At 43.5% G+C, this 18,873-nt stretch overlaps 1 protein-coding gene across 8 annotated transcripts in view; it reads left to right on the top strand.

The window, feature by feature from the left end:
* Positions 1 to 18,873, top strand: part of ANK3 (ankyrin 3) — a 731,099-nt gene that overhangs the window by 472,895 nt on the left and 239,331 nt on the right. For all 8 annotated transcript variants that reach the window (XM_059729850.1, XM_059729852.1, XM_059729851.1 and 5 more), the window contains 3 exons: positions 11,055 to 11,156; positions 11,617 to 11,715; positions 12,104 to 12,202. In XM_059729850.1, coding sequence (XP_059585833.1) covers positions 11,055 to 11,156; positions 11,617 to 11,715; positions 12,104 to 12,202 — 300 coding nt within the window. The remainder of the gene's footprint in view (positions 1 to 11,054; positions 11,157 to 11,616; positions 11,716 to 12,103; positions 12,203 to 18,873) is intronic.

Raw genomic sequence — 18,873 nt, 5'->3', positions numbered from 1 at the left:
CCCACAATTCAGCACTGATCAGTGTGTGTGTGTACTCCAGATACTTCCCGCAAAGGATTCATGTGCTATTTAGCCCCCTCCCCCGCCCCCCCTCATGATTAGAACAGGTCCTCTGATCCTTAAAAAATGTACATGCAGATGAGGCACAGGGCAGCCTGGTCTGAGTTCACCAATTAGGGGCAGGGAGGGGTGGAGCCATACTAATCATATGTGACAGGCTGAGAGAGAGGCAAAAGAGGGATTCTGGGAGACCTGTTTGGGGCCCCATTTGGAGATATTTGCCTGGCATTTAAGGCTGTTAAAGAAACAAGAATCATTGGAAATGAGAAAGAAATGTGCAGGAAAACTCAGCTGCAGGAGTGAAGAACTCGAAATGTATTCAGTATAGTGGCTCACCACAGCTTTAAAAAGAGTTGGCGCTAAGGAGGACTGGAAAAGGGCTAACGTGGTCCCCATTTTCAAAAAGGGGAGGAAGGAGGACCCGGGCAACTATAGGCCAGTCAGTCTCACCTCCATCCTTGGTAAAGTCTTTGAAAAAATTATCAAGGCTCACATTTGTGAGAGCCCGGCAGGGCAAATTATGCTGAGGGGAAACCAGCATGGGTTTGTGGCAGGCAGATCGTGCCTGACCAATCTAGTCTCTTTCTATGACCAGGTTACAAAACTCCTGGACACAGGAGGAGGGGTGGATGTCGTATACTTAGACTTCAGGAAGGCCTTCTATACGGTATCCCACCCCATACTGGTGAACAAGTTAAGAGGCTGTGACTTGGATGACCACACGGTCCGGTGGGTGGCGAATTGGCTAGAGGGTCGCACCCAAAGAGTCGTGGTGGATGGGTCGGTCTCAATCTGGAAGGGTGTGGGCAGTGGGGTCCCGCAGGGCTCGGTCCTTGGACCAATACTCTTTAATGTCTTCATCAGTGACTTGGACGAGGTAGTCAAATGTACTCTGTCCAAGTTTGCAGATGACACAAAGCTATGGGGAGAAGCGGACACGCTGGAGGGCAGGGAACAGCTGCAGGCAGACCTGGATAGGTTGGACAAGTGGGCAGAAAACAACAGGATGCAGTTCAACAAGGAGAAATGCAAAGTGCTGCACCTAGGGAGGAAAAATGTCCAGCACACCTACAGCTTAGGGAATGACCTGCTGGGTGGCACAGAGGTGGAAAGGGATCTTGGAGTCCTAGTGGACTCCAAGATGAACATGAGCCGGCAGTGTGACGAAGCCATCAGAAAAGCCAATGGCACTTTATCGTGCATCAGCAGATGCATGACGAATAGGTCCAAGGAGGTGATACTTCCCCTATATAGGGCGCTGGTCAGACCGCAGTTGGAGTACTGCGTGCAATTCTGGGCGCCACACTTCAAGAAGGATGCGGATAACCTGGAGAGGGTCCAGAGAAGGGCAACTCGTATGGTCAAGGGCCTGCAGACCAAGCCCTATGAGGAGAGACTAGAGAAACTGGACCTTTTCAGCCTCCGCAAGAGAAGGTTGAGAGGCGACCTTGTGGCTACCTATAAGTTCATCATGGGGGCACAGAAGGGAATTGGTGAGTATTTATTCACCAAGACGGCCCTGGGGGTTACAAGAAATAATGGCCACAAGCTAGCAGAGAGCAGATTTAGATTGGACATTAGGAAGAACTTCTTCACAGTTTGAGTGGCCAAGGTCTGGAATGGGCTCCCAAGGGAGGTGGTGCTCTCCCCTACCCTGGGGGTCTTCAAGAGGAGGTTAGATGAGTATCTAGCTGGGGTCATCTAGACCCAGCACTCTTTCCTGCTTATGCAGGGGGTCGGACTCGATGATCTGTTGAGGTCCCTTCCGACCCTAACATCTATGAATCTATGAATCTATAAGGAGGTTTGCATACAATGGGTACTATCTTATTGCATACAATGGGTACTATCTTATACAGATGGGTTGCACTAATTTATCTGTGTGGTAGGTACTCATCAGTATGTTTGCTTGGTATGTTTTTTGACACATTACAGAGAGTTGTTATCTTGAAGTGAATATGAACTTGAGAAAAAACTCCCTTAAACAAATCCAATATATCTAATGAAAGCAAGTAATTTGTTTTACTGTATTGACCAGTGGTTGATCAGAGAATGTTGGGAATGTTTTATAGATTCATAGATGTTAGGGTCAGAAGGGACCTCAATAGATCATCGAGTCTGACCCCCTGCATAGGCAGGAAAGAGTGCTGGGTCTAGATGACCCCAGCTAGATGCTTATCTAATCTCCTCTTGAAGACCCCCAGGGTAGGGGAGAGCACCACCTCCCTTGGGAGCCCATTCCAGACCTTGGCCACTCGAACTGTGAAGAAGTTCTTCCTAATGTCTAGTCTAAATCTGCTCTCTGCTAGCTTGTGGCCATTATTTCTTGTAACCCCCAGGGGCACCGTGGTGAATAAAACCTCACCAATTCCCTTCTGTGCCCCCGTGATGAACTTATAGGCAGCCACAAGGTCACCTCTCAACCTTCTCTTGCGGAGGCTGAAAAGGTCCAGGTTCTCTAGTCTCTCCTCGTAGGGCTTGGTCTGCAAGCCCTTAACCATACGAGTGGCCCTTCTCTGGACCCTCTCCAGGTTATCCGCATCCCTCTTGAAGTGCAGTGCCCAGAATTGCATGCAGTACTCCAACTGTGGTCTGACCAGCGCCCGATAGATGGGAAGTATCACCTCTTTGGATCTATTCGTCATGCATCTGCTGATGCACCATAAAGTGCCCTTAGCTTTTCTGATGGCTTCGTCACACTGCCGACTCATGTTCATCTTGGAGTCCACTAGGACTCCAAGATCCCTTTCCACTTCCGTGCCACCCAGCAGGTCATTTCCTAGGCTGTAGGTGTGCTGGACATTTTTCCTCCCTAGGTGCAGCACTTTGCATTTCTCCTTGTTGAATTGCATGCTGTTGTTTTCTGCCCACTTGTCCAACCTGTCCAGGTCTGCTTGCAGCTGTTCCCTGCCCTCTGGCATGTCCACTTCTCCCCATAGTTTTGTGTCATCCGCAAACTTGGACAGAGTACACTTCACTCCCTCGTCCAAGTCGCTGATGAAGACATTAAAGAGTATCGGTCCAAGGACCGAGCCCTGCTGGATCCCACTGCCCACACCCTTCCAAGTCAAAACCGACCCATCCACCATGACTCTCTGGGTGCGACCCTCTAGCCAATTTGCCACCCACCGGACTGTGTAGTCATCCAAGTCACAGCCTCTTAACTTGTTCACCAGTATGGGGTGGGATACCGTATTGAAGGCCTTCCTGAAGTCTAAGTATACTACATCCACTCCTCCTCCTGTGTCCAGGCATTTCGTAACCTGGTCATAAAAAGAGACTAGATTAGTCAGGCATGATCTGCCTGCTACGAACCCGTGCTGGTTTCCGCTCAGCATAATTATGTAAAATTTAGTTTTACATATATTAATTACAGCATTAAGGAAGCTGTGCTCATACTCTTCATTAGGTTTGGAATGAGCTTTAGATGCACAGTGCCATCAAAATAGAAATACATGATTTTTGTGGTTTCTTGTCTTCCCTGGCTCATGTCATTTTAATTGATTGTATTTGTCATTTAGTTTGTGAATCAATACCTAACAAAAGGACCAATTCTTTCACATTTACACTGAATAATTGTGCCTTACTCCTTGAGTAATCCAGTTCATTTTGATGGTCCAACGTAATGGAAATAAGGGATAACCCAAATTAGCTGACTGTTCAAGTTCTCATAATATAGTTACATGATAATATAAGTTTGAAATACTGATAATCTTCACACCACTTTAATTTCTCATTCCCAGAAAATAGTTTTTCCCAGTTAGTGTTATTGTATATTTAGGAAATTGTTTAGCATCTGCAGATCAGAAGCACATCTTTTTACCATTCTGAAACCAGGAGCTACCTTAGATGTCGCTAATATAATATACATCTAAATTTTCACAGCAGCAAGGATTTTTTTTGACCATTACTAAACCCAGAAACCTACCATCTGCCTCATTGCAGCAGGTGTGTAGACAAATGAAGACCAATAAAGTTAGCTAGCCTGTAGCTTAATTTATTATATTGCCTGGGCTGGTGCTTAAACCTGTGAATTTTCCCTGTAGTGCTGTCAAGTACTCATTTTCTATGGTTGTGTCATAACTTCAGTGATATAATTTATTATTTGGTATTGGCGTCTCTTATGATGTGCAACTAACATTGAGATAATAGCTTAGGGGAAATATTTAAAAGCATAATTTAGAATTTAGAATAAAACACAATTAGAATTAGAATAATAAATTAAATCCCAAAGATTTCCACAGGGAGTTAGGGCCTAACTGTCAACTGTACTTCTGAAAATCTTTCCCTTAGTACATGGAATACTATTTTTCATTTCTAACCTGGGTTAAGGATTTGGCAAGAATTTTTCTTTCTGTCCTGTAAGCAAAAGAGGAGATGGAATATGTGTATTATAACTTACATATGCTAGACTGGATTTGCCTTCTTTTCAAAATAGATGGCTTTCTGAAACCTCAACAGCATGTGCTTTAGAAAGGAATGCTCTATGACCTGATAAGAGATTGCAGCATTTAGTGTAACAGCAAGCAAAACATTCCAGACCTGTTAACAGAGATAAAAGGAGTAATAAGTTGCCTTTGTAATGTGAGTTTTAAAATGTTCTTAGTTTGACTAGCTTTGGTATCTTAAGGTCTTTTTAGCCATCTATAACTTAGAGCTGTCCCAGGTTGTTCAGAACGTTCAGTGAGTCCAGTGTCACCATTAAGCTGAGGATATCAAAAGACAAACACACAGGGAAAGGTTTTCCAAATGTAGCTGATATTGATAATAATGATGATGATGATGATACATAACTAGTCAGCACTTACAGGGGTATCTCGCACTGTGACCTAACAGAGAATGGAATTTCTGTGATCAACAGTAAGTTACCATTTTGATAGGAGCTTTGGAACTGAGAAGCTGAATCTAAAGGGCTGGAGAAAAGCACTTTCAAAATTACTTAATTTTTTTCTTGTTTATAAATACTTGCCATTAAATTATTTAGCTCTTCAACATACAGATTCAGGTAACACTGACACACCCAACTATAAATCTTAAGTAATTTATTCCCTAGATGAAAAGAAGGACACATGTCAGGTTGAAATTAAGGATGATTCAAATACGATTGCTGTCAAAAGGTGACAAGGTTTATTGCTTCTGCTTTTGTTACTAAGAGGAAGAATCTCTCAGACCTCCAAAGCAATTATTTATTTGTAGAAAATAAATCACAGTCCCCAGCACAGGCACTGGGAAAGCCTTCCAGCTCCATTGGCCAGATCCAGCGTGTGGGCTATACATTGCCAACCCCTGTTATACAGCATAAATATGGAATCACAGAGATCAGTTATTTCATAAATGTATAAATAATTTCCTCACAAATTCCTGTGGATGGTTTATTTCATGTAGTTTAAAAAAGGTTCTCAACAGGCCTGTATAATTTAATAGATTCAAAAATAAAGTTCCATCCCTGACTCAGGTGATGTAACGCCTACTGGGAAGTCAGCTAAGTATCTCTTTGCATTTGACCTGGTACTGTAGTTATTGTGGAACAGGATTACCCTTCCCATCAAAACATATACCAGCACAGTCAATCTTCATAGATTTTTTTTCTTATGCTGCTGCAAGACGGGCTTTGTTTTTCAAATGGAAGTAACTTAAGTTCATCCCTTAAAAGGAGATTGTTGCTCCCTTCCCCCCATCCCTCCCACAACAAATGTTAGGCATGGTTAACATCTTTCTCTTAGGACTCTAGCCAGAATGCATCCTGCTCCATCACAAATAGAACTTGCTCGGGGTTTCCCTTCACAATAAATATAGAATTAAAAGTAAACCCCAGCTCCCAAAATGAAAAAAGAACTATGCTGTATTATAGTAATGTACATTTATTGAAATGTACAGTACTGCCAATTATTAAAGGTTATTACTGTATTTACTTTAATCCAAGCCAAAGTTTTTTTCCCCATTCAGCATGGAGGAAAAAATCCCCTCATCTTTGATTTGAGTACAAGGAGAGGTGGAGGTGAGCAGGCAGCTGCTGCAGCTCTGACTCCAAACCTAGAGCCCAGGTCAGAGCCAGAGTCAGAGCTTCAGTAGCCACTTGCCCCCCAACTCTGCCTGGCAGCCTCTATCCCCTTCCTACCCCTTTACTGTCAGGCAAAGCTCTGACTCCAGTTCCTTTCATTCTTGGGGCATGGGGCACATGGAAGCACCATCCCCTGCCTGGCCAATCAGCAGTGGCAGAGTTCTGACACCCAGATGCTGCTGCACAGCCAGGAAAGGGCCACTTCCATGTGTTCCATGCCCTGGAAGAAAATGGACTTGGAGCCCCGTCCTGAACGTAAGTGGGGGTGGGAGGGAGCAGAGGCTGTCAGGGACAGTTGGCAGGCATGCAGGCACCTGAGGGTGTGGGGCATGCTGCACAGGGAAAAATGGAGGGGGAAGGGGGTTGGCTGTATCCTCCAGCTGCCTGCATCCATGCTGCTGCTCCTCCTGTTTTCCCGGTGTAGCAGTGCAGATGCTCAGATTTAAGGTGACTCTCTTGTAATTAGATTGTATACCTGGAAATTTATTTTAAAAATATAAATTTTCCAAATATAGAATCTAATTATTGGGTGATTATCTTGAATTTGACATCTTGAATGCATCTTGGATTTGGGTAAATACAGTAAGTTGTTTTTTTCTTAAATATCCAGAAATCTTTTTCCCCAAAAACAGTATGCTGGAAATTTTGTTCACATAAATCCTACAAATGTGAGTTATTGTCTAAATAGCCTTTCCATAGCTAAATACTTATGATCTGAGTGTAGTCCCCACCAACATTAAAGTACTGGTAGCGGAAGCTACAAGGTGCTGCAGAGATTCACGTAGTTGAACATAATATTGGAGATGAATAAAACTCTGCATTTTTAATAATTATGGGAAATGGCCTAAAATAAGGCTTCTCAGTAACACGTTGCAGAACGCTGTCCCAGTTAGTGGCTGCATAAACATGTAAAGGACATCATATTTTGAAATATATCCTACACTATTATTTTTTGACATTTGATAAGAGAGAGGAAAGGCCAAGAGCTAATTTCCTTCTGCATTTCCTTGCCAGAAATAAAAGATAAAAATAATATAAATGGATATAATAGATTCCTAGAATGTAGAGCATATCACAGAAATATTAAGATTTGAATAATTAAAGTTGGTGAAAACCTTTGTGAGATCCTTCAAGAAACGAAACCATAAGAGTGCTCTTTGCATAGGGCTAGCTCTTCAAATCATTTGGAAACGTCAGCTAGTGAAGAACGTAGAAGCGCACATATTAAGAGAGAATTTTGCAGTCATGGATAGGTGATCATTTCTGTCAGTAGTCATTTCTGTCAAATCTTTTACTATTTTCTTTCTTTCTTTATTTTTTTCCCCCTATTTTTGTTATTTACTCCTAGAAAAATACCCTGGAGTTGTAGCATACAGCAGTTTCAGCACCTTGACTGGAGAGCTACACTGGTGAGCTATCCTGCCAGGGAGCATTAGTGAAGTCCATTGATTCATAGCCTGCCTCTTTCACATGCAGCTTGGGGAGAATGTCCCTGCTATCCCACCAGTCAGTTGATCAGTGGGACAGGGGGCTGTTCTCCATGGATGAGAACTGTCCTGGTTCCTGCTACAGGATAATAGCCCCTGCTCTCTACACTCTCTTCAAGTCAAACCCTGGGGCCTGGGAACCTTACCGTCTCAGCACGGTTGCCTCCCACCCCCCACATTCCTCTTGGTCAACTGGAAGATTGCTTGGGGGGGGAACAACATTCACAGCAGTAATGCACCCAAATCCCTGGGAGCCTTGTCACTGTAGGTAAGTCTCCCCTCCCCCTCAGCTTCCTGCACTCCAGGTCAACCCAGAGGAGTTGGGGGGAGAGGAGGGCTGAAGGTCATTATCCATGGGCCATCCCTCCAGGGGGTCCAGGAGGGTTGCCACTGCATGTGAATGCCCTCCACCCTACCAGTCAGGTGATTGGCAGGAGATGGGGGAGGGGGGTGGGATTTTTCAGGGCAGAGTCCCCACAGGGCTCCCTGACAGCTTACCCCTGGCTGGAGTACCAAGGAGCTAGGGCCCTCTCTCCCTTCTCCCTTCCTCTCCTTTGAAAGAAAGAATGAAGAGAAGAGAACTGTGGGATATTGGGTGGCCTCTACAACCAAGAGTAATGTACAGCCATTCACTCCTCCTGTTGAAGCTGATACTCTACAGAAAGGAATTCATGGGTTCCTGGAATTTTCTAGAAAGTTTTAGGAAAACCTGCTAAACAGGTTTTGAGTTGCCAGGGATGGCATTGTATTTTCAGAGAATACTAAATTTGCTGCATTTATTTCAGGAAAGAATTTTCTTGTGTACAAGTCAATCATGCTTGGACTAAATGAATTCAAACCCACTGTCTTCTTTTGTACATCACCATGTTGTAAAATCAACCTGACATCTACATTCACTTACTTTTGAGACTTAACTTTTGAGATTTCCAGGAGAATCCCTTGATAAAACACATGCTGCCCCTTCTGAATATTGTAATATTGGGTCAGAAACGAACTAACAGGCCTTCTTTCCATTTCCTTCTCCATTTTTTTCTTTGAATTTTTGCAATGGGAACTATTAAACATTTCAAAATAACACCATTCCTTGCCTGGCCTGTATTAATCCAACTGGCTGGAACTGATTTTTCACATCAAGCCTCTCTAAAGCCTCTCCTCCTTGCAGAAGCAGCTGTAAACAGCTGATGTTAATTATTGTCCACTTGCTTACTATGCCAAATAGACATGCCATTAAACTGTGACAAAAACAATTCCCAGACTGTTAAGTCCTCCCTCCCTTATATCTTTGGTAACACTAACAAAATACTGACATATTTTTACTCTGGTGACTGCTGTTGCTAACTACTAAGAAGGTGACTTGTCTTCTGTAATAATCTGCATTGCATGGCTCAGATGATCTAAATGAGATTGCTTGACTGCTTCTCTTTTTGCAGCTGTTTTCCAAATGAAAATCTTTAAAATTTTGATGGTAGTTCAGTGCAAATGAATGTATAAATTGTAGCAGGCACTCATTTTTTTTGGATCTTGAGTATATTGAGATGATTAGCTGCTTCATGAGGTACAAGTAAGAGAATTTAATAGGTGATGTTGAAGAAAGATTATTAAAATAGTTCAGGGTAGGTTATATGCTAGTTGTCAAGTGTAATACAAAATACAAATGTCTCAAAAAACACAAAACAGTTCAAAGTTGTTATTTTATCATATTTTCCACCTACACATTTTACCTTGGAACGTAAACCTTATCAGTACAAGTAAAATGTCCCTCTTGCCTATATTGGCATAAAAAGGACAGTAGTCTTCAGACCTTGTACTGTTTTCCTTTTGTTTTGCCATAGACTGCCTCCTTGTAAACATTATCATTACTGCATACTGATGAGTTTAAATGACAATTATTAGATTTGGGGACAGCTTGCAGGAGCTGTGATTGATACACTGGTCCAGGTTGGTCCCTAACAATCCCAGAATATAAGGAGTACAAAGACAGGGACCCAAAGGAATGGAGAAACTGAAAATTGGTACCAGGGTTTCTTAAAATTCATTTTGCATTTTCTGTCTCATTAGATGTCCATATAAGGATTTAAATCACATTGACATTATTAGGAAATTAAGCTTTGTAATGAACCTGAGCTGTATTATTATACCTCTTCTACCAATGGAGAAACAGGCAGGAAAAAAATGTGTGATTACTATGGTGCCTGAGGGAATCTATGGTAGAATTGGCCTATTCCTCATCTAAAAGAACTTTGTTGTAGCAATTTCAAGCTGTTGGTAAAAAAATAAGTCTCGGATGTTATATTCTAAATTATCTCCACATAAAGATAGCTTAGGAAGCTGTATTAAAACTACTTAGAGAAGTATGATGGCACAACTATACTTGTACTTATTATTGATTGGAACTGTTTTGTCCTTTTTCCAACAAGCTTCACTACAACTTTTGATTACTTTGTTGAAACTTTGTCATGTGCAGTAAATTAAAAGTGTTCTAAGGAAAACATTTGCAAACCGTTTTGAATATATGTAGAATTAAACAGTTTTGAATATAGGTAGTTTTAATCTTTCAAAATAGATACATTGGGCACATCTACATGTGCAATTAAGTGGAAGAAATAAACTCCAGTGCATATCGTGTTGGAGTTATTTGCACGTGGGTACACTGTTTGAACACGTATCCTGGCTCTGCAGCACATTGAGCCAGGTTGGAACAGCCCCAGCTGGCAAAAATGTTGGGGGGGGTCAGCCTGCCAGCCTGGGGCTGCTCCGACCCAGCTCAACATGCTGCAGAGGGGCTGGCTGTGACATAAGGGTGCTCCAGTGCAGGGCTAGGCAGCAGGCAGCCCCTGTAATGAAGCACCCTTGAGCCCCAGCCAGTCCCATCAGCCTCTACACGTGCGTTGCTGTGGAGTAAAAATGCTCCGCAGCAGGATAGTACTTATATTTACAAGTAGTAACCGGCTGCAGAGTTACTTAGCTTACTGTGGCCTAATAGGAGCTCAGGTGTAGACGCTGAGACATTTACTGTGGAGCTAATTAGACAGTTCCACAGTAAACATCTTGCGTAGATGTGCCCATCGACTGCCAGTGCTGTTTGAGGGGAACAAGGGATATCCTTCATGTAGAATTCTGTTGTGAAGAATTCTGTCCCTGAGATCTAACACTTTTTTGCTTGATATGCCAGGATATCAGATGTCAACTTGGTAATTATTTCCCCTCCCACTGACAAGAGTTGCATCATTTTATATATGCATGAAGTTAAATTCTTACTTGAACAAAATTCCTACTGATGCATATAAGAGTTGGCTTAAGTAAGGACTTAAGTATTTAGCCTTTATTTTATGTAAAACAGTTTGGGATACTTTGGTGCTCTGTTTACATTTAAAAACAATGTATGCATTTCTTTGTGCCAAAAAGATGTGTACCTGACTAGTTTTTTTATCTTTTTATCCACCCAGTCTGACACAAATGCAAGTTACCTCCGGGCTGCTCGAGCTGGTAACTTAGAAAAAGCTCTTGACTACTTGAAAAGTGGAGTGGACATCAACATTTGCAATCAGGTTGTAGAATATTTTGATTATTTATTTAATGTTCTGTCAGCTTCTCTCACTTGTGTAGGAATTGGCTGTTCAGATCAATAATTACTTGGTTAATGTATTGATATCAGAATCTGATGGCCTCTTTACATCTCGTGTACAAGAAAAAATGTAACAAATATATAATCTTTTCATACGTTATTAATTTACTTCACTTAGGGTACCACTGCAGTCTTGAATTTGATCTTGCCATTCTATTTTTGTATTAGAATTTGTGATAATATGTAATATTTAATACTGCAAAGCTTCTGTATCCCAGTTAATACATATCATTTCCTGTAGCCAAGGAGGTATAATGTTCATATGAAAAGAGCTTTTGCCAGAGATAATCACTCTGGCATGTAATCATTTGGTCTCATGACATATTGGTTACTGCACTTGACAACCTGGGTCAATCATTGCCATTATATTTTTTTTTTATCAGAATGGGTTGAACGCTCTCCATCTTGCTTCCAAAGAAGGACATGTAGAAGTTGTCTCAGAACTGATACAGCGAGGTGCCAATGTGGATGCAGCAACAAAGGTCAGAAGCTCCTATCTAGCTCTTCAAATGTTTAAACAAATTCTGTATAAGCAGAGTGTCAACCAACTTCCAGACATTATCGTAGCAGTATAAGTTATTAAATGTTTTCTCATGGTAGTGTGGCTCTCAAGAAATGTCTAACACAGATCTCATATGTTATAATAAATGTGCTGTGTGTTACTAGGAAGAACATTAAATCATGACATTAGAACATTGTCTTCAATTTTTATCTTTTAAAATAATTGACCCTGAAAACATTGTCTTATTATGATAAAATAATATATTTTTGGAATGGGTTACATGGTTGACAGGCTTAATTAACTTTTCAAGTGCAAATTTTATAATGCATTGTAAAGCATTTTCACAGTTCATCTCTCTCTGATTTCAGAAAGGAAACACAGCATTGCACATAGCATCCTTGGCTGGGCAGACAGAAGTAGTTAAAGTGTTGGTTGCAAATGCGGCCAATGTCAATGCACAGTCTCAGGTAAGGTAATTTTGTTGACTGTTGTACAAAAATGGCAGCAATATCGGTTCAGTGTGTTTTTCCTTTCTTAACCTGTGAGTTAAGACTGTATAAGTGAAAGGTGTTTTTTTCATTAATGCAGACTCAAGAGAAGTGGAAGCTTGTAAGGTAAATAAAATTAGGGCAAGAAAAATCATTTAGGTAAAGTAATACCAATTCTTCCTTTAATTAATATTACAGTCTTTAGCTCTTGTCTTCCATGGTAGGCAAATGCCTACATGAAACTATCCCCTTTTTTGCCCCTGGTTATTGTTCTAGACTGTACCGTGTCTATCTACTGGACGCTGTGCATGTGACTTCCACTCGAGCCTGGCCATGACTTCTTTGGGATGAATGGGTCAGTTGCTGGATGACTTTAGGGTCATGCACCATGAGCCTCACCTGCCATGTCTTTGATGATTGGTTTATTTCACTTGGGAGGACAGTGTTTCGGTCCCGCTTCCCCTGGTGCTTCTCCTCGGGTCACTTCCTTCACAGCTCTTTTGTGGAGCTCCGCCTCCCCTACACCCCGCCTACCGCCAACCGTGATGGAATCATTCATCATTGAGGATGGTGTTCTGGGTTCTCTCCCCGCTCTAGCCTACCAGGTCTGGTGACTGTAGCAACACCGCTCTTCCTCTTAGGCATCTCCGGTGGCCCCCTTTCTTCACCTATATCGTGTCCACACTTGATACCACCCTGCTCTTGGGTGCCTTGCCCCTCTTCAGAGGTCATAGTTGGTTCTCTGTCTGTTGCAGCTGATCTCCATTCTGCTGGGTTCTACCAGGCTCCAGTCTTTGCTGGAGGTCTCAGCCATCCACAGTGACCTTGTGGACAGTGCCTCTGATTGAGGCTGTCTATATGGCCCTGGGGCGACCACTTCCTGGGCTGCCCACCAGGGCTTCCTGGGAGGAGCTTCTGTGAGCTCTTGCTCCTCCTGCTGTTCCTGGGACTCCACTTCTGGTCCCCCAGGTTGGAGTTTTGCCGGGCTTTTTAGCCTGGCTCCAGGCACCCGGCAGGCCATTTGGCCCTGGCATGCCTGAATAAAGCAGGTCCAAGCCAATGCGGGAGCCGTTCCTGGCTCCCTCTGGCTTGTCCACTTTTTTTCTCTTTGAAGGGTTGCCACAGCAGCTCCGCCTGCTGTGATTTTGCTTTCACCGGCTCTGCTCTCTTGGGCGGTGTCCCACTGCCTCCCAGCTTCACCAGGTAAGTCTTTCTCACATAGACATTCAAGTGATTCAAGGCATAAAAAGGGATGAAGTGCAGATAGGCCAGGGTACAACTTTATTATTATGTTTTAAGTAGGCCCAGAACTCCCATAATGACTTGTAATGTGGAATGAACTCTTCAGGTTACTCAAAGGATATCATCCCAGACTTCCTCTACATGGTAATTTTGGGTGGTTCCTTGTGGTCTTTACACCTTGATTGTCCACACATTAACCCCTGAAATTGGTTTTAAGTACTCGTTATGCCGCTCAAAGTTACATCACTTCAGGTTATACCACTTTGATCTGTATTATCCAGCTAGTGTTACACTAAGGTATAACCACTCTAGGCTACATGTAAACATCTCACCTGCCCCCACCTATCCTCCTGGCCTGGACTGGACCTGATGCCCCTCCCTCACTCCTCTAATCCCTGCTCACTGCCCCCTACTCCGAAGACCTCTCTCCCCCTTCACTTATTTGTAGTTGCCTGTATTGTCTGTTCTGGGGATCAGGCAAGGAAGGGTTAAACTACCTGCCTAGACAGCACTTGCTGATGTTCTCTGGGCCATAAGAGTTGCAGCCTGACAGCAGAGGCAGCTGGACAGGCTGGTTAACTCTTCCCTGCCTGCCCCCCTTGGACAGTCAGTATGGGCAGCCACAAGTAAGTAATGTCCCAAGGGTGGAGGAAGGGCAGGCAGGATGCAGGGAGGAACCCTGAGGGGCAGATGGGAATCCTTGGGGGTGGAGGAGGAACTGGGAAGTGGGGGAGCCCCAGGGTGGGCAGGGAGGAAGCTCAGAATGGGAGTGGGGGGGGGGGGGAAGGAATTCTTACCTTTCAGTTCTTCAGGCCCCTGCAGACCTGAAGTGTGACTTCTCTACACTTCAGCGAGCACTTACACCCATCAATAATTTGTGCAGCTTACAGCGTAAGGTGCAACAAGGGCCTAAGAATGGACTTCAGACTGTGAAGACTTCAAGTCTCCTCTTCTCCCATAAGCACAAGGTCCAGCAGGAAGTCCTAGGTCTCCTTAACTTCTGGGAATCAGTCATTTGACTTTTACCCATGCTGGACTCCAGACACAAGTTGCAAAAAACTATATATTTTCATATAAACTACTGACTATTTATTCTAAATGCCACATGTTCATTTAACTGTGCCTCCATGACATGTAAGTAAGGCAAAAAACCACCAAGCTTCCCTTAATTTTTTATCCCAATGGGAAAAATTCCTTCTGCATCCCAAGAAACAGGTAATTGGCCAGATCTATGGCATCCTAAAAGCACAGTTCCTTTATTATAGCTACAGGAAGAAAGGACAGAGGAATCACAGAGACCAAGGGTCTTGGAACACCTGGACAAACATTTATTGTTTTTATGGTATTAAAGCAAGGGCCAGTCAGGTTCCATTTCCCGCTGGGTCAGTAATGGAAGGAAGAGACCCACTGCAAGGATACACAGCAAAGCATTTAATCTCTCATTTTAAGATTTTTTTCCCAGTATTCTACCAACTGCGCTATTACATGGCCAGAATAGATAATGACAAAACAAAAGAAAAGAAGCCGGAATGGTAGAAAACTTCTTATTCAAATAAATGGTAATCTGTTTCAAAGTCATACAGTGTTACAATCTATAAGAGGCTCCTTACTTTTCCTTTGTAACTTTTATAAGGAAGTAATAGCAGAATGTACAGAGATTTTGACGTGTTTCAGAATATGCAAATTAATGTGTAGATCAGCTGTAACTATTTGAAATAAAGGAGAAAAAATATAGCTGTTACTACTCAAAATTGCTGTTTGTGTTAAAAAGATAAATTTAAAAATCATACATTGTTAAGAAATACATTTTTCCATGGTATTTCTAATGCATCAGACTACTAAAAATGAAAGAATTTTAAAAATATTTTTTTCTCTTCATGTATATGGGTTGTTTACACCTACATTTCAACCAGCTTGGACAAACAGGATTGACTAGTCAGTTCCACTTCCTGGTTCTTGGACACTAGCCAAATACTTCAATGCCGTAGTTCCAAACACTGCAGAGGAATGTTTGACTCTAAGCAGGACAAAAAAGTCATCTTCACTGCTGTATTTCTTTAGCAAAAAAATCATCTAGCTTTAACTGAAGATTGAGTGTTGGGCTGTAAAACACCCTTTCTTTGTGGAGTTTTAGAATTCCTGTTTTCAGTCCTGAAAATGCAGACACATTTCAGAAACTCAAAGGCCCTTTTTATGGGCAAACAGATGCTTTCTTCAGTCAGTTAACTTAATCAAGCTAGCTTGGCCTGATTGAAAAGCCCTTTTACTTTGTATTAAAATAAAAGCTTTAAAATAATTCATACTGGTTTTGCTGTAGCCTGTACTCCCCTTTTCACCTCTTCCAGGCTAGGTTTTAAAGAAGTGTTATGTTATCATATAATAGCTAGCATGTTTTGAATAACATGTTTTGAAAGAGAAATGTAGATGTAACTTGCAGCTTTTACATGTGCCAAACTCACCAAGTTAATGACTAAGCTAGGGTAAAGTTATACTTAGATCACACTAAGGTGGGGTGGACAAAATGGCAGATCCGGCTGGTGGCCGGACTCCCATTTCCCAGCAGCCCCTGCCTGCGTTACTGCAGCTGGTTTCCATGGAGACTCTGGGAGGGGTGGGGCTGTGACAGCATGGAGCCGGGGCTTCCATGGAGAATGGCCTCACCAGGGTTGGCAGGGTATGCAGCTGGCCTGGGATCTGCTCCGGGGCTGGGATTTTGCAGTGGTAACAGGATGTTCCATAACCAAGGCAGAGCCGCAATCTGCTGCCTACACACCTCTGCCCAGGGCATGCGGGCAGCAGATCATGGTTCTACCTCAGCAACAGACCATGCTGTCAGTGCCACAAAATCCAAGCCCTAGCCCCAGCCCCCAGGCAGCTCCCTCCCCATCCACATGTCCTGCCAGCACTGCTTGGCCTGTCTCCATGGAAACTCCAACCCCGTACTGTCATGTCCACGCCCCTCCTGAGGTCTCCACAGAAACCATTCACAGTGACATGGACAGGGTCTCCTGGGAAATGGAGTCCACTGCAGGCTGAATCTGGCCCATGGGTCAGACTTTTCCTGCTCGTGTACTAAGGGCACTTAAAACTTGAGCATCCGCACAGTAAAGTTAACTCTGGGCCATACTACCTAGCTGCTGTTAAAGTAACTTCAGTTGACTCCACAGAGGTAAAATGAATGATTTGTAGTCCTCCAGCATCCCAGGATGCCCTGCTTCCCCCCTCCCCTCCCAGCCCAAAGCAGGGATAGCGTCCAGGTGTCCTGGCTCCTAGCCATGCCTGTTCTCCAGCTTTCTAGTGGCAAGTCAGAACTATGCAGGCAAGAAAAAGTATTAATGCTTAACACGTGACTGCTCACAGACCATTCTGATTTTAACACTGCTTAACATTCTGTAGATTTAGTATGATCTAAGTGTAATGTATAACTTCATGCTATTAGTCTTAGTATGTGTTAAAGGTCCAGGGGCAGATTAAGTGGGTTAAAGCTATAGGGTGCTTGTACACATGATGAAAATATACTGGTTTTGTGGTTTAATTATGTCACGCTGTACATGTGTTGGGTTTTCTTATGATTTAAATGAGTTTGTTATGTTGCAAGCTAAACCACATACGCATGTAGTGTAGTTTGCAACATAGCTATTTGTAACGTTACAGCCTTTTGACAGCTTGACCCCCCCCACTGCGGGAGAGGCAGGCTGAAGGCAGAAGCAGCAACAGGCCCGATCCTTTTTTTTTCTTTTTTTGCAGAGAGCTGCTGGTGTGTCAAGTGACCCCTGAGCTGCAGGTGTACGCAGTCCTTCCCTCCATGGTGCTATTCCCAAGGCGGGCTCGGGGAAGACTTGGATCTGGCAGGGTGCTGCCTCTGAGTTGCCAGGCAGTCCTACGGGGGTGTCACCACCATGGGGGGAAGGACCAGGGCCCCTCCACAGCTCAGCAGCTGTGCGGCTCATACAGGCAGGCTCTGCTGGACAAAAAAAAAAGCAGAAAGGGGCCTCATCTTTTTTTTTTTCCCCACAGACTCTGTCTGCCTCTCCTGTGGCTCGGGGTGGGGGTGGGGGGGGGGAGTGGGGAGGAGCTGCCAGCAGCCCCTGAGCTGCAGGTGACCATGGTCCTTCCCTTCATAGTGGTGGCACCCCCCATGGCTGCCCGGGTGGATGGCTAGCAGGCGGGTGCTGCCCCAGCTTGGAGGCGGCACCCATCCTGATCCAACTGTTTCCTGAGCCTGAGCTGGGGCAGCACCTACCCACTAGCTACCTGCCCAGGGGGCACCGCCACTGCAGAGGGAAGGAATGGGACAACCCCCCCCAGCTCAGGGGCCGCTCAGCCTGCCAGCAGCTTGCCCCCCGACCATGGGAGATGCGGGCAGCCCTGCGAAAAAAAAGAAGAAAATAGGATTGGGCCCCTCTCCATAACAGTGATGGAAGCCCCTAAATTTCAGTGGTGGGATTTTAACCCCCCAGCACATGTACAAGCACCCATAGAGGCATTATTGAAATCAATAACTGTTAGGGGCCTAAATACCTTTAAAAATCTGTCCCTTTGTCTTCATTGGGAAAAAAGGCATCAGGTCAGATTTAGTGTTTACCTCAGCCTGCTTAATATGTGGTTAGAATTGTAACTGCCTCATCCCCATGTATTCATATTTAGCATCTGTTAGTTACCCTGTCTTTACTAACATATATTTTTCCTAGTTTATGGGCACCCAAAGGGAACATCTTTGCTGGTGTAACTTCATTCCATTTTCTGAACAGCTCAGTTTCCGAAGCTGAAATGGGAGTGTAAAAATGGGCACAGAATTCTTATACACAAATACTCTAGAGTGGGATTCAATTGTTACCATTCCTTGGCTCCTGGGGTTCTTAGAGCTCCATATGGTAAACATGCCTATAGCCGAGCTTTGTCTCTGGGTTTTATTACCACTTGAAGTGTGTTTCTTTCTAGAGTTTTGAATGCAGTTTTAATGTTCTGCTGAATTTAGCAGATCTAGGGAGAGAGCATGCAAACAGGTGTTTTGGTTTTGTTTTCTTTTCCTGATGCTGACCATGCTTTTTGTGAATTTGGCTCTTTCTCTTCTCCCCCGGAAGGTAACAGTTGTTCCCTGCTGACAGTCAGCTTTGGCCACATAGGACTATAAGGCCTCCAGAAACCACATCATAATGTTCTGAAAAACAGTGAACATTGACTGTGTCTGAATTCTACCCCCTTTCATGGGGTTATCATCATGGAAGAGTGAAGTTTTTCTTCAGGCTGGTTGCTCACTGGCTATTTCATCGTCTTAAAACGTTTATGCATTCTCTGTATTGCAACTAGACAAATGGAAGTTTAGGAGAGTGAGGAGATTTCTATTCTGTCATCAGATACCAATTATTCTTAGCTCTGAATAATTCACCCTTCCATTTTTAACAAAA

Source organism: Alligator mississippiensis, chromosome 6, assembly GCF_030867095.1.
Source record: "Alligator mississippiensis isolate rAllMis1 chromosome 6, rAllMis1, whole genome shotgun sequence".
NCBI classification, from domain to species: domain Eukaryota; kingdom Metazoa; phylum Chordata; order Crocodylia; family Alligatoridae; genus Alligator; species Alligator mississippiensis.
Note: the sequence above shows the minus strand (reverse complement) of the source record. Positions and strands in the feature narration are given on the sequence as shown.